The sequence below is a fragment of the Atta cephalotes genome, assembly GCF_000143395.1.
Source record: "Atta cephalotes unplaced genomic scaffold scaffold00047, whole genome shotgun sequence".
Taxonomy (NCBI): domain Eukaryota; kingdom Metazoa; phylum Arthropoda; class Insecta; order Hymenoptera; family Formicidae; genus Atta; species Atta cephalotes.
In genome coordinates, this window is record NW_012130111.1 from 277015 (window position 1) to 292470 (window position 15456).

Sequence of the window (15456 nt, forward strand, 5' to 3'; positions counted from 1 at the left end):
CGTCCTGTTCCTTTTGTCGAACGAGGATATTCTCCTCCCTCCCCCTCCTCTCTCTCTCTCTCTCTCACTCTCGCCCCGTTCATACTCTCATCTGATCCATTTCCTCTCTCTTGCTGTTTCTCTTTCTCCTCCCTCTTTTCCTTTCTCTCTTTCTGTCCCTCTTCTCCTTTTCCGCCTGCTCCCTCCTCTTACTCTTTACCCTACGCCATCTCGTCTCTATCTCTCTTTTGATCGTTCTTTCTCACACTTATTGCAATTCTTTCTTCGTTTCTTTTATTTCATAGAAAATTCTGGGACTCCACCTTCGCGCAGGATTTCTCTCAGTCCGTCATTCTCTCCCTCCCTTGCGCCTCCATGCTGTTGAATTTTCTCCTGAAAACCATTCTACGAACGTACGTCCGGGAAACTGCACCCCTCTTTTCAGTAACGTAGTTATCGATAGGGAGCCCTCGAATTGTGCAATTGTGAAACGTCAAATCATTGATAACTGATCATTAAACCTAATTATCTCTGAGAGATAACGTGGAATTAGAAACACTATATGTAACATTAGGTAATGAGGTAATTAGATAAATCATATGTGCATATGTAGCGATTAAATTTAAATATTTAAAGCCAGATTAATTAATATATATTTTTACTTTAAATTTTGTGGAAAAAAAGAATATAGAAAAAAATTTAACTAATCGTTTAGAATTAGATGTAAATAGAATGTAAGAAGACAAGTGGCCGAAAATTAGATCTTCGATTTTAATGAGACAACGAAGCTCGATGAAAAATAGACGAATGAGAAAGTAGACCTAATTTTTTCAAAATATGCCTAAAAAAACTTTTATACCACCTTGATATTATTCAACCCTTTTCAATCAAAAGTCGTTTTCGATCTTTTTTTTAGAAATTTTTTTTAGAAAATTTTTTTAGAAGTTTTTTTTTACAGTTCTATACTTTAAAAAATGTGTGACGAAAATTGATTTTCTGCGAAATACATTTTATCCAAAAATTTCTCTTGGAAAATCGAAGATTAGCTGCGAACAAAATATTACAGCACTCGATGTAAACTCCGGAAATAAATGTGACATCCATTACGCAATTTCCTCGAGGTCTAAGCAACCACTGCATCATATGAAATGTCAAAGGCTAGCCTCATGCGACTACATAAAGTGGTGAACTTAATATTTTTTCGCCCACGTATTCTGCCCGATTAAAGAAAGAAATTACAAAAGAAACCGTCACTGCAGAGGCCAATGGGCTCATAAAAATGTCCTACGGAAAGTAATATCTCCTTGTTGACCTAAGTATATTGCGCCGTCGAAAACATCAAAAAAGAGCTAGTCATGCACAAGATTATTTGTTCCGTTATATATTTTCGTTTTAAACTAGGTTTTTCAAATATTTCATTTGATTGGGCGTTGACTAATATTAGCAATGTGTATATTTATTGATTATATTTTACAATATCAAATATTGATATTACACGTATGTTACACGTATGTATGCATACATGCAAGACATAAATAAAGTTATATAAAATTTATTTTAGAAAACTTTAAGTGTATAGATTTGGAGACAATTTTATTTATTTACTTATTAATATTATTAAAGTAAGGATTGTTCGCACAAAGAGGGCAATAAAGAAGCATATAAAAATCATAAAAATATTTTCGTTTATCAAGAAATCCTTTTAGCACAATTCATGAGATAATTTAAATTTTGAAACACATAGAATTAGATCAGACTTTTATTCATTTCATCCTTGCGGTTTCTTAATTACATTAATAAACTTCCTGACCTATACATAAGTACTAAAAAGAGCAAATTCTAAGTCTTACAAACTTTGGAACAAAAAATACCGATGAAGCAGACAAATAACGACAGAAGCTCGTAGCAGTAAGTATTTAATAACTTTTTCCAGTTACTTAGTCGCTGTTTTCCTTTTGAAAAGGATTTCCGTTCTAATCATGATTGAAAAGACGGACAAAAAGTAATAAAAAACACAATTAAATCAATAATATGATTGCTACTTAATTTTGCAATTGTAGATGTGTCAGATTTAAATCTTTTTAAAAATCGAGTATGTAAAATTCGAAAATATGTAAAAAATATATAAAATATTAGGTAAAATATTCAGTAAAATGTTATTTGCAATAAACATTTGCAATAAACATTGCATATAATGCAATAAATCGACGTGGAATATCAGTGGAATCGAGGGCTTGTTATTGATTGTGTAGTTATTGCACAGGAAGTTTCTTCATGAAAACTGCAAAACTCATTTACGATTGTGGCTCTGGGATTAAAGAACAATGTTATGAAGATAATTGGAGATGAAAAGTTGCAGCATGCTGTAATGATTTAGGTTTCCGGGTACTTGTTGCTCAGGTGAACTGAAACTTAGCATCTTTAAATTATTGACTATAACTGAGTTATATGTCCTACTATTGAAAAAAGGATTAGATAGGTCAGAATTCAATGTCGCAACATACAATTATGCCCATTTTCAACGTCTAATCTTTAGAACTAGAAAAAGAGTAAGTTGAACCGAGAGTAAATCAAGTTAAAATCAATTTACATTGATAGAAACGGGCATTAGGCTTTTAACTTCTGATAAACAAAGATATGTCATTAACTAATTAACTATATGTTATTGAATAGTATTATTTACTTCAAACGCGTGTGACACATTTTATTTATGTAATATGTAATGCTGCGTTTGATTTGATCACTCATTAAAGCTTTAAGGTGATTCTACACATAGTGAAAATCTTCTTCCATGATTCTACAGTAAATCGAGTTATCACAGAAAAATTTAATTTTTTAATATAAGTTGAATTTTTTAATATAAGTTGAAATACCGAACTTGTGCAAAATTCTAGGTAAGTTATCGATGAAATAAGAGAGAAAGAAATGTTGGAAATGTTTTTAACGTATAATCTAGTGATAGATAAGAATCGAAAATACTTCTTTGACTAACTGCACATAAAAATTATCATAGATTTCTCTAAAAAACGAGATTATAATAATTAAACAATAAATAAAAACATAGACAAGAGCCTAATTGGAGGGATTATATCAACGTATATTTCTCAGTACTACATATATATATAAAAATAACGAATGTTTCGGCTTAATTCAAGCCATCTTCAGCAGTCTAGTATAATAAAATCTCTTGACTGCTGAAGATGGCTTGAGCCGAAACGTTCAGTATTTGTTATATATAGTATATCAGTAGTACTGCATCAATGATGAAAAATATATGTTGATATAATTTCTCCAATTACTGCGAATTTAGACTTTTAATTGTCCGTGTTTTCATTTATTGTTTAATTTTTATCTCAAGAAGAGAGATTATAATACTTAAAAAAATTACAATTGTAATGATTGCAAAAAGGATTCGAACAGGATAATGCACGATGCCGGTTAACATTATACAACCTCTCCAACTCAATTTCTATCCTTATCTCCATGAAGCATAACAAAAAGTTATGCGGATGAACCGTGGAGAACTTGAGCAACCCAGTTGGAGATTGGGTAACTCCTAGTGGAAGAGATCAGGGAAACTGTCAGCTGACGAGAAAAGAAGAAATGATCTGATTTAAGAGGATTGGGCTAGGGATTAACAACCCATTCCCTTAAAAAAACATATGTTACGAAAGCTCAAAGAAATGGAACTAAACTAAATGGATGGACTAAAACAAGATAAGGAAAGTAAGGACATAAAGATTGAACCATGGAACATCCGTACACTATATAGGGCAGGAGCACTGAGGATGTTCATCGAAACACTGGATAACTAAAGAGTGGATTTAACTGCATTGCAGCAAGAAATGCGATGAATTGGACAAGGAACAATTGAGAGATGGAAACATACAATTTACTACCATGACAAAGCTACCATGACAAAGAGTAGATTTTTTTAGAAAGTTTTGAATGCTCAACTACTTCTGTGAAATTATTCCAGCGTCCAAAAAGTCAGAGGGGGATCTTTGTTGATGCAAGCCGCACTCAGAAACCGGAATCAATCTTTCCTAAAATTCAAGGGAGAGTGTACAATAAACCTTTTTGGTACTAAGTCAAAAAAAGATGTTATATTGGATAAGAGAATCGTCGGGATTAAAGATAGAAATCTATCGAGTGAATAATAATGCCAGCGTTATCAAGAAAATGCTGCTTAACTTCAGATCACTGGAAGTGAGCATGATCTTATAAGAGAAGACATTGATAATTTTGATCAAGTAGTTAATCTGAACTTCAATGAGGAAATGACAAAAAGACTTGAAAGGATATGTATCATATAAGGAGGCTAGGAAAGATCAATGACAGATCATGGAAAGATTTCTAGAGGAGAAATAAAAATAGAAAAGGACGAAGGATTAAAGGTCCTAGCACATATATAAACTTAAGACATAAGGCTTAAGCAAGGAAATCAACATGTTGGATTCGCTATTGCTTACGTTATGTACTTATATAGCTTTATTGTGATTGGTCGATTCGCTTACTTCTTAAAAGTTTTTTTACGTGCTATTGCCTTAAAAGAATTACAAGTGCTAGTTATTTATGCCCTCGCAAAGGATGTAGTCGGCAGTATTCTGCTGGGAAGCTCTCTATAAGAGGTGGTAAGCATTAAGATTACCCAGAAGAATAGCCGGATCATGATCCTCTATGAAAGAAATGAGATTAGAGAGTACAGCACGCGATGAAGATAAGTTGGGATGCCTGAATACGCCAACAGGGTATTACATACGATAACAAGATGTGAATTATTGAGAGGAAGGTGAATAGCCAGAAGTTCAAACAATCTAACTTATTAAACGTCCAGGGTAGAGTAAGTGACAAGATTGCGAATTAATACTAGGGCTGCGTTCCGTTGCATGCATAATGCACACGAAGTATCATTTTATTCTTGTTATTCGCAGATTGTTATACAAAGATAAAATGATACATCATGCGCATTATGCGTGTAACGCAACCTACTCTAACATGCCTCTTTTATCTACAGTATTAGCATCGGCGCGGATGTAGTGAAAACTGCATATACGAAAATCGTAACTCTCCTTAATGCATGTTCCAGCAAGAAAGATGATATCAAGAGATTCAATCATTTTTTTCAATATCGGCTTTTTTACTGAAACAATTTCAGTATAGAAGAAGTAGATCCAAGATCAGCAAGAGTATTGTAGATGTAACGCCGCCATTAAGATTTTAGAAAGTATTAATATCTGAGAGAAGAGTGATGAATTGAAGAATGATGAAAATATGATGAAGTACTGAATTGAGAGCTCTTAAAAGAATTCGGAATATTGTTCAGTTGATGAAAAGAGAGGCCAGAATATGAATGAATTGCGATAAGCCAGATAATAGAGAGTCAAAGGAGAAAATGGCAATTAAGTAAGGAATGGGAAAAAGAGAGCATGAGAACATTGAAAGAAAAAAGAATGTATGAAAAAAAGAATTGGAAGAGGGACTGCCATAAATCGGGGGACAGGAAGTGGTGGGATTATGAGAAATGAATTAAGAGATTCAGTAGAAGTTGAATAATCTTTCATTAAGAGCGTAAGTAAAGTAAAGAGTTATGACTTGTAGAACACGGAAATCATTTCTAAAATTTTTAGAATAGTAATATCGACGGAGCTGTCTTTACTAATATAGTAGGATCTAACATTTATAGATGAGATTAGATTTATACTCTGATATTATTATTGAAGTTGGAGAGTGACGTTGAGAAGCGTGTTAGATTCGTACATGTGCAGTCATTTACTTGATTAAGATGAACAAATTCAGGAGAGGTACCCAGAATATCCTGAAGATTGAGATTCTGATAGGAATAAGAATCGCAAAATGGAGCACGAGAAAAGTTGCCTGGCGTAGAGAAAGAGGAAAACTTACTGTAAGTGTAAGGATTGAAAAGGGGGGAAGAGTTAGGAAACTACGCCGGTACAGGCTTCAAAGTAGAACACATTTTCAGTGGCCGCGTAGGCGTAAATCTATTTTTGGCACACATATACAGTGGACTTTTGGAGAAGGAAAGTGCTCTTCCTCCGCCCCCGTAGTTGCAGCATAACGAGGACATCTATTGCAGCGGGAGCATTTTTTCGAATTGAGATATTTAGGATGGTTTCCCTTTATAGTTAGCACTTATATATGGCCATATCAGAAGCATGAAAAACACATGAGAACTCTAGGAAAAATAAGGGAGAAAGTTAATATGCAAGTAGGATATCGAACGCAGGAGGAATTGTCCGAAATTTAACCATTATGATGCACGAGGAGGTAGAAGCCATCTCGCCATTCTTACATTTATAAATGCTTGACGGATAAAATCTTATAAGATGAATCAAATTCCTTGAGAATATCATTTTCGGAAATATCTAAGAGAATATTTTTTTATTACGCCGGTGCGCATGATACAAAAAGCCGGGATGAAGCTATTTTTTTTTTAGTAAAGGATGATCGAAAACATGATTAGCCGAGAAACTTTTTAAATATATTGTTTTTTAAATATATTGCTACCTTATTACGTCCGGAGGATTTAACAGTAATTTATCAACATCATTACCAACAATTCGCGCCATGATTCGAATGACTGTAATAAATTCAACAGGAGTCCTCCATCATCCGGAGCACACTATACGAAAACAAGAAAGAGAAGAAGATCTCTGGATTTCTCTCGTCATAAATAAAGCATTTGCCACGAAGGTTGTTATTGAAGATTTGTAAATCGATAACTGCTACCTTTGATGGGGATTCCCCCGCAATAGATCCATCGTCATGAGGACAATTAAACGTGCGTGTCATCACTCGAAAGATCTCTTCCGCCGTCAGAGAAGCCCCTGCAAAAGGAACGAGGGGAGAGAGAGCCCGCTATTTCAGAATGTTGCGACAAACACACGTGGACACCCACATGATTGTTCTCAGACGATAAAAAATTATCCAAGTCGGAATCGGAAACGATCTTGATGGGAAATCGCGAGCGGTTACAAGTCAGTGAGGAGGTAGAGATACAATTCTCGTCCTTCCCGAGTATTTTTCTTGGAATTGAATTAAAAATAAAGATTTCTATGCTCAAGATAAAAGACGTGCCAAGAGGAATTACGAGAGATCAGAGAAATTAATATAGATTGAAATGAGTCGAAATGAGTTCGAGTGTAAGTTTGTAATCTAAAATCTACGAATCACTCTCTTCATTCGCTCTTTACTATACGCTTCCAACAATGTGACTATGTTGGCTACCCTATATATATGCCACGATGGATGCATTATTATAACAAACCATTTATATCCACATACTCACAATGAGTTCATAATATATACATCAAATTCATGTATAAACTTATATAAATATAAGTTAAAATTCACATTATATAAATATAAATTAAAATTTAATCAATTCCATTTCTATTCAGAAATAAAATTAAAGGAAGACAGGAAATCAATTAAATAACGCTACAAATATCAATTAATCTGAATAATTAGCATTAGTATAATATTGATTTCATTATCAATCAATCTGTTCTCATAAATATTAATCAAAATTAACATAAGTTGTTTCCTGCATTTTTCTAAAGATTTAATAGATAAGATTTAAAAGAAGACAGAGTCATAAAGATTAAAAATGATTCTTCTTAATTGCCTTTACAAAAGAAACAAAGTAATTATAACAGATAAATCTTATTTAACGTTAACATGTAAATAATTCCAGATTTATAGAAATTTTAATTAAACACATTTTTTTATTAATATTATAATGAACGTTTATGAGAAGAGTCTGTAGAATTCGCACTCACCGTCACGTCGAGCTTTCTTGACAACGTGAAACTAGCTCGCGGCAACATCACGAGTGAAAACTGAAAATTTATGAATGAACAGTAATACAGCTGGCTGGTCGATAGAGCGACACCCCGCATGCCCTCGCGCCGACCCACCCTTGGCGTAGTAATCAATATAGTGGAAGTTAGGACGTTGAGGGGTACGGCGGGCGCGTCAAGTCCATTCAGTAGAAGCGGCAGGTCCTGCTATTGATTGCGTGGGCAGCTAAAAGGGATTCCCCCACTTTCGGCCATTCAACGAACCGCAGCAGCCTGGGGGTAGCAGGAGTAAGCTAGGGGTGAGAATCCTGGAGAGATGGATAATATGCATATGTATTTGTATTCGTGTACATGTATATGTGCATCGTCTGCGCACATGTGTACAGTTTGCGCAAGAAATGCCTTCCAATCTTGTTTTAGCATTACGTGTAATTTCCTCGGTTATTTCCACGTTCATTGGCCATAGTTAAATGGACCGGAAATACGTTTCTCCAATCTATAGGCTGATGCCTAGTCCGGTTCGTCGGACTACGGCATCATGAAAATGACCGAAAACGATCTCGTCAGTAGATGTGATATCATAGAATTAGGATTTCTTGCGCGAACTGTACGAGAAAGTGAGTAGAAGTAAGTAGTGTAGGCGGAAAATGAAGAAGGGGAAATAACATTTTCTAGGAGAGTTAGCCAGGGCTGGGCGTTTTTGGGCGCTATGATTTTCGAGGTGGGTTCTAGAAAAAATACGCACAAATATCTTCAATTTTTTAAATATAATTTTCCTGGTTTAATAAGTTTGAAACTAGGACAGAAATAACTGATCCTTTTTTAGTTTAAAAACAAAATTCAAAGCAAATGTACTACAGTTCATATTAAACGTTCTCCAAACAGAATTTGTTTAAATAATTATATTATATATAATTAATATATTTAACAGAACTTATTTAAATAATTATATTATATATAATTAATATATTTAAATAATATTGAAATAACAATGAATTATTTTTTTATCCTGGAAGAATTTATTTGAGATGTGTACTCAATTATTGTAATTAACTATTGATTAAATGTGTAACGTAATATAATTATAATTAATTATTTTTATCTTATTTAATACGTCCGAATACTTATTATGTACGCGTACGCTTATAGTTTATTGTAACGAATATCAATTTTATTCTAATTTTATTACAATTTTTATTATATTTCAGAAAAAGATGATTAAATTTTTATGGTTGCTTTATGACCATTATTGTGCAAGATATTTTATTTTTGGTGCCTAGAACTATATATTGCATTAACATATTGGTCAAATTATTTTATAAATGTAATATCTTTTCTAGCAGGTATTTATATATTTAGAAAATTAATCGATTGATTACATTTTATAAATGTAATTCTTCTTTAACAAACTTTACATTTATAAAATAATCATCATCTGACCAATATGTTGATGCAACATGCGATATGTATGTACATTATGCCCATTAATAATTCGAAGAGTCATAGTAGCAGTCTGACTTATCGGCCTGATTTATCCGCAGAGTCGATAAACATACATATGATGCATCATTTGTCTTCATTGTTCATGGAAAAATAAAAAAAGGATAAAATGATATCTTATGCACTTTATGTGTAATTCGGAACGCCGTGAGTCAATAAACGCGCACACATTCCGAAAAAATGTACAACGGAAGAGATTATATATTGGATGGTATTCATATTTATTTCAAGACTGTTGTCTTAATGTTTTAAGATACTAATACAGCCCTCTGATTGGTTCGTGACTTCTTAAGACTACTTAAGACGGTCTTGAAGATCTAATTATATAATGAATAAACGGCCATTAACAGTAATAAAGAAAAATAAGAAAAATATTAAATTAGGAGACGAGAATAACATTGATACACGGAATATATTGATACACTTGAAATTACTGTAAAATAATAAACAATAATATTGCAAAATAAAATAGTATTTTAAAATAGTATTTAAAAAACTGTTGTGCAATATTATATGGTGCAATGTCGAGTTAATATTTCTAAATAAAATCATAATAAAAATTTGCATTAATTATTTTGAATTCTTAAAGTGCTTATACAAAAACATTGAAAAATTTTATCATTGTTTTTTCAAGTTTAATTTACAACAAAATAATAACAAATGAAGTTGAATTTGATCACTTAAACAATAAAAATTTTATTCAAGAAAAATAGAATATAAGCACAACTTTATATATGCATATAATTTGTTTAAAGTATAAATGTTAAGACATTTGTAAAAATGCGGATAATATATCTTTAAAAATTGCTTGCTATAGTCACACTAGCATTACAAGAGATAGAAAACAAAATACAATCAACGATTTATTTGTTTCAATCTCTTTTATGAATTAATTCTCGTGTAATTATGGCACGCAATTTGGATATCGTTCATCGTGGCCGCATTGTGGAAAATACGAAGCCTGTTCTTTTTAATTGAACTTTTGCACCAGTTCATTTTTTCCTTTTCAAGAGGAAAAAAGAAGAAGAAGAAGGTGCAAAAGTGAACTGGTGCAAAAGTTCAACCAAAAAGAATAGGTTCTTTCAGAGTAAAAAGGAGATCAATCTTTCATATAGCCAGTCACAAGAAAGTTCGGCTAATGCAGCGCGGCAGCGCATGTTCACATCTGTTCTGCTCACATCGTAGTGTTGTATTGTTTTGTCGTGACAGATATCCTAACCTGAGTAATCGTCAACTTTAACGATTAACTTTTCGGTTCGCGGAGCAAACGACGCTTTTTTTTACCAGATTAAAATCGTACCAAGTAAGCTTAATTCATTGATTTTTGAAGGATAAACTGGGATTGGATTGTGTATCTTGAAATGAGACGAAATTACAAAAGCGATCAAATTCACTAGAACACTTATAATTTCATTGGTCAATACCTAGTAAATTTACTCACTTTTGTAATTTTCACTCTATTTTAAAGCACAATCTCGATCTCCTCTGAATAATTACTGCTTATTTTAATAGCACGTGAAATTATACCTTTATGGAAACAGAAGAACTCTGTAGTATCAATATTTCTCCATTAGTGGTGAATCCGTTTGCTATACAATGGTCACCTGATAATCACATTTCGATAATTACGGAAAAGGGTGTACACGTGCTCGTAAGTTGTTTTTTCATCATTTTTTCACATCACAAAGAAGTTAAAATCTTCCTCGACATTGTATTTATATCTAAAGGGAAACTGAGCGATAAGTAGATCTCGCAATTTAAGCGAATTTGATTTATCATATTTATATTGTGATATTTTTTATGTCTACATATAAAGTTGATTCTACAATGAGTCGGTAGTCGGAAATCTAAACGGGTTTTGCAATGAGTCGGTACTAGGAAGTCCTGAGCCTAATTTTCTACAATCTTACCTTTAAGTCTTAGCTGTAAGTCTTAAATTATAATAAATTGACTAATCATAATCGATTATTTTTGTCATATTTGATTGTGATTGATTAATTTCTTATAATTTGGCTTAAAATTGAGATAATTTATTTATATAGAAAATCCATTGCTTAAATAATGACTTATTATAGAAAGTCCATTGGTTGTATAAGTTAACTATTGGTTAACTTTACTGATTCACTAATAAGACTTAAGACTACCGATTCATTGTAAATTAGTATAATATGGAATTGTCTAAATACAACTTTATAACTTAACTTAACAACCTAACTTGGATCCAATATTGTTTTACAGGAGTTACAACCTTCGCCTATGTCGCCGAATCCATTTTTCAAGTTTTCCCGTTCTTTCATATATCATTCAGACACTTTGCCAGCATATGCATTTAAAAGCGAGGTAGATTCCTCAATATGGGATATGATACGTGAAGAGATTTATTCACTTCTTATGGATGATGTTATTACGCCAAAATTAGATGGAGTAATTGACAAGTTTCCTAAAATAATAAAGGTATCATGGTCCCCTAAAAATTTAATCTCTCCTAGTCAGTGCATATTAGCGATATTAAACTCAGCAGGTGCAGTTGAATTGTTGCATAAAGTTTCTAATAATTGGTATTCCATATGTGATATTTTCTCCCTTCGGTTAAAAATTATAGAAGATGAAATCAAAACTGGTCTGAATAAATCCAATTTTCATGAGAATCAGAGTGCAAGGATAGTTGAGAGCATAAAGAAATTACAAGCTTGCTCTATGACATGGAGCAAACTTTTCAAAACAAAAGATACTTCCTTTGCATATTTTTCTGTAGCCTATTGTAATGGCGATATAGTGATTTGGAAGATTCCCAAAATATCAGATTTTACGAAAAGCTTACAGCCTATATTTTTCGGATTAATACATTTAGATCATGTATCAAAAGTTAACATATTATGTTGGATCACTATTAAGGCCAACGAACATCTGATTGCTGTTGGATATTTTGATGGTACAATATGTGGCATAAAGTTAGCAGATAAGGATAACGGTCTACAAATATCACTTGTACAAAAATATGTTGATTCTGATTGTATAGCAGTTAATTATTTATATATAATTCCTCAAGATGAATTAAATATAAAGATTCTAGCTATCAAAGGTTTTTTTGTCTTGGTATTATACATAAATACGACAGGAGAATTGAAAAATATGCGATACTTGCATGTACAAGGATTTACCATTACAGGTAAAGATTTTTGAGAATTATATTGCAATCAAATTTTACAAATATATTTTGTTTTTTTCTATATTTATGTTACATATTTTTCTGTATTTATGTTTTTTTTATTAATCTTGGAAATATGTTACAATGTAAATTATTTATTGTTATATGTTTAATTATTTTTTCAGGTGTAGTTCCTATTATTGCTCAGCAATTCTTAATCTCTACACAGGACAGTCATATTTTCATTATTAATATAGCAAATGATTTAGTTAGTATCAATATTAAAAGTCATCTACCACAGGCACGTGTTCAATATTTTGGACTTACTCATTCTCCAAATAAAGTAATATTTGTAAATTTAACTAGTCCAAATATGGTGTATGATCATCTGGTAACAAGAGAACCAAGTATAATGCATATATTCACTTTAAAAAGCAAATTTTGTGATCCAGTATCTATTATTAATGATAATACAAATCTCGGAAATATCTGGGATTGTATGGAAATCTTCAGACTGAAAGCTATCAAGGCAAAAGATCCATGTACGATATTTCGCCCAATGTCAAAGAATCTTGAATCATTATCACTCTACCAACTGCAAGTATCAATGTGGATGACAGTAATAATGAATGTGTGCACAACAAAGAAGCCAATACCAAATATGGATCACATAAGAGAAAGTAAGATAACGGAAGCGCTTCCATTAATTTTTCTACATTCCGCTTGTACATATCTGGAAAAGTTAATGAAGAAGAGTATATTATCGGAGGATCAGATATTTTCAGTGTTTTTATTAAGACGATATCTGGAAATATACAAAGGCATACCATCAGTCGAGGATTCAAAGAATAAAAATACAAATCAGCGTATTCAAGAAATATTAAACATGACTACGTTCTATTCGAACCAAATTGAAAAGTGTAATCTATGTGGTGAAAGGATAGATGGAATGTGGCATGTCAGAGCGTGTCCACACGGTCACAAGCTACCTAGATGTTGCATAACATTATTGCAGATAACGTTGTTGGAGTACCGTGTCTGTCCGATATGCGGCCAAATCTTTCATCCATGCTTAGAAGACATATACGAGGAACCGCAATGTCAGTTCTGCGATGTACCTATTTTACGTAATTCGTATGATTTCGATGCAGAAAATTCAGAACTGTATGGAAGGAATTTATCACTTCCACGAATTGCTGACATAACAATTGAATCAAGAGATCCAGAATCCGAAGAACCACCCAATAAACAAAAACAAAGTAAATGGAATACTTCACGGACATATTCTGTAATTGTGAATGATGACGATAACGAATCAGATAGAATTATGGAGAAATGGGAGAAATTTTAATTTGTAATATTTGATATTAATTTAATATACACATATATAATTATGCTTTGCATTTGTATACACAGTTATAATTAATTAGATTTTGTAGTAAGTGTATTATTTCAGTTCCAAAATTATAATTTTAATAATTAAAATTCTAATTTTGGACCTGAAAGAGGACAAGGAAGACAAATACTGTTGAATTTTACTGACTTATAAAGAGTTATGAAAGATTTTGATATTATACACAAGTATACATATACATTATTATTTAGCTATATTATCATATAGTATTAAACTTATTTAAGAATATAATTTTTGGGATATTTTAAAAGTTGTGGGAAGTTATCTACTTCCGTGCGTGGAATATGATTTAGTTGTACAGGGACAGTTCTTAGCTGTTTGATTTGATTACTAATATTTTTCAACATATCTTCAGGTATCTTTTCATCTGGAAATATATGTAATCTTTGCATAGTATGCCTTCGTAGTAAGGACTTCGGTAATGCCCTGTATACAGCTTTTTCTACAATCTGTTCCAATCATACACATGTATATAGTTATATTATGAAATAGCTAATAATATTTTAAATTGTTATACATTTGGAAATCATGAGTAAATTAGTTACCAAAGTTGGATCCTTATGATGTAATTCCCATGCAAGAGTCCAAGTGGCACCTCCATGATATGTAGTATGATGAAAGTATACACGTTTTCGCCACTCATCTCCGCATAAGGCAATTTCCTTGCTGTTTATTACTACTACATGATCACCGCAATTGTCTACAGAAAAATTATTAAGTATATTAAGTATATTAACAGTTATAAGGACATTTTTTTCTTTTTTAATTGTGGTTTTTTTCAAAAATTTATGCATAATTATCAATTTTATTTTAATTTTTATTTAATTCCTTTAAAAATATTTTTTTGCATCTTATTCTGTACATGAAGATTTTTATTAAAAAATTGATGGTTTATGAAATATTTCTTCATATATCTATTTTATATAAAAATATGTCAGAAAAAAATAATCAGAAAAAAAAATAAATCTTTTGAAGTAAATATGATTCCATTGATTTCTTTGAAAATATTTTGTCATTACTCATTCCCTTTTGAATTATCTTTGTATAAATCATTTTCTTTTTCAAAAGGGCAAAAATTTTTGAGGAATGATAAATTTAAATTTCTTGATTCAAAATAAATAAATATCTAAACTATATATAAAAATTCCAAAATATTAAGAAAAAAAACTAATGGATACTAATACTCACTTAGTGGATGATATATTGGCTTGTACGTTCCCAGAAGATAATGTTTTATTATTTCAGCACTCTTATATGGATCTTGCCATTTTGCATCGTAAACATGCCAAATACGGGCAAATGTACCCCAATGCTGAAAATAAGTCAAAAACAATTGTAAATTAATTAGATTTTTGAGACAAAAATAATGAAGCACATTTGTGACAAATCTATCTACAAATTATAAGTAACAAATGTAAAGATTGCAATATTATTATATGGAATATCACTAAGACACAAACCTGTCCTTTTCGCGCGAGTGACATGGTAACTTATTAAGAGTAAGCGTTTTTTTATTCACTTTTATAAAACTGTTATTAAAAGTTATCTCGAGGTTATGGACGCAAATAGACTGATACCAGAGAGAAACTTGA

At 31.8% G+C, this 15456-nt stretch overlaps 2 protein-coding genes across 2 annotated transcripts; one reads left to right on the plus strand and one right to left on the minus strand.

Annotated features, from left to right (window-relative positions):
• Positions 1 to 10833: 10833 nt before the first annotated feature.
• LOC105622586 lies at positions 10834 to 13801 on the plus strand. Its single transcript, XM_012204002.1, has 3 exons — positions 10834 to 10953; positions 11541 to 12471; positions 12636 to 13801. Exons 1-3 carry the CDS (start codon positions 10834 to 10836, stop codon positions 13799 to 13801), a joined length of 2217 nt encoding a protein of 738 aa, XP_012059392.1.
• A 7-nt stretch (positions 13802 to 13808) lies between these two features.
• On the minus strand, positions 13809 to 15456 carry LOC105622587 (39S ribosomal protein L13, mitochondrial). The gene is made up of 4 exons (XM_012204003.1): positions 15325 to 15456; positions 15053 to 15176; positions 14410 to 14564; positions 13809 to 14313 (listed from the first exon to the last, which is right to left on the minus strand). The coding sequence occupies exons 1-4, from the start codon at positions 15346 to 15348 to the stop codon at positions 14080 to 14082; spliced, it is 537 nt and encodes a 178-aa protein (XP_012059393.1). The 5' UTR covers positions 15349 to 15456; the 3' UTR covers positions 13809 to 14079.

What these genes read in the sequence shown, in the direction of transcription:
- LOC105622586 (XM_012204002.1), top strand. Translation starts at nt 10,834, where the DNA reads ATGGAAACAGAAGAACTCTGTAGTATCAATATTTCTCCATTAGTGGTG. An exon ending in AAAAGGGTGTACACGTGCTC is followed by an intron (nt 10,954 to 11,540) that starts GTAAGTTGTTTT and finishes ATTGTTTTACAG; the next exon opens with GAGTTACAACCTTCGCCTAT. An exon ending in ACAAGGATTTACCATTACAG is followed by an intron (nt 12,472 to 12,635) that starts GTAAAGATTTTT and finishes TTATTTTTTCAG; the next exon opens with GTGTAGTTCCTATTATTGCT.
- LOC105622587 (XM_012204003.1), bottom strand. Translation starts at nt 15,348, where the DNA reads ATGTCACTCGCGCGAAAAGGACAG. An exon ending in GCCAATATATCATCCACTAA is followed by an intron (nt 14,565 to 15,052) that starts GTGAGTATTAGT and finishes ATTTTTCTGTAG; the next exon opens with ACAATTGCGGTGATCATGTA. An exon ending in ATCATAAGGATCCAACTTTG is followed by an intron (nt 14,314 to 14,409) that starts GTAACTAATTTA and finishes TGATTGGAACAG; the next exon opens with ATTGTAGAAAAAGCTGTATA.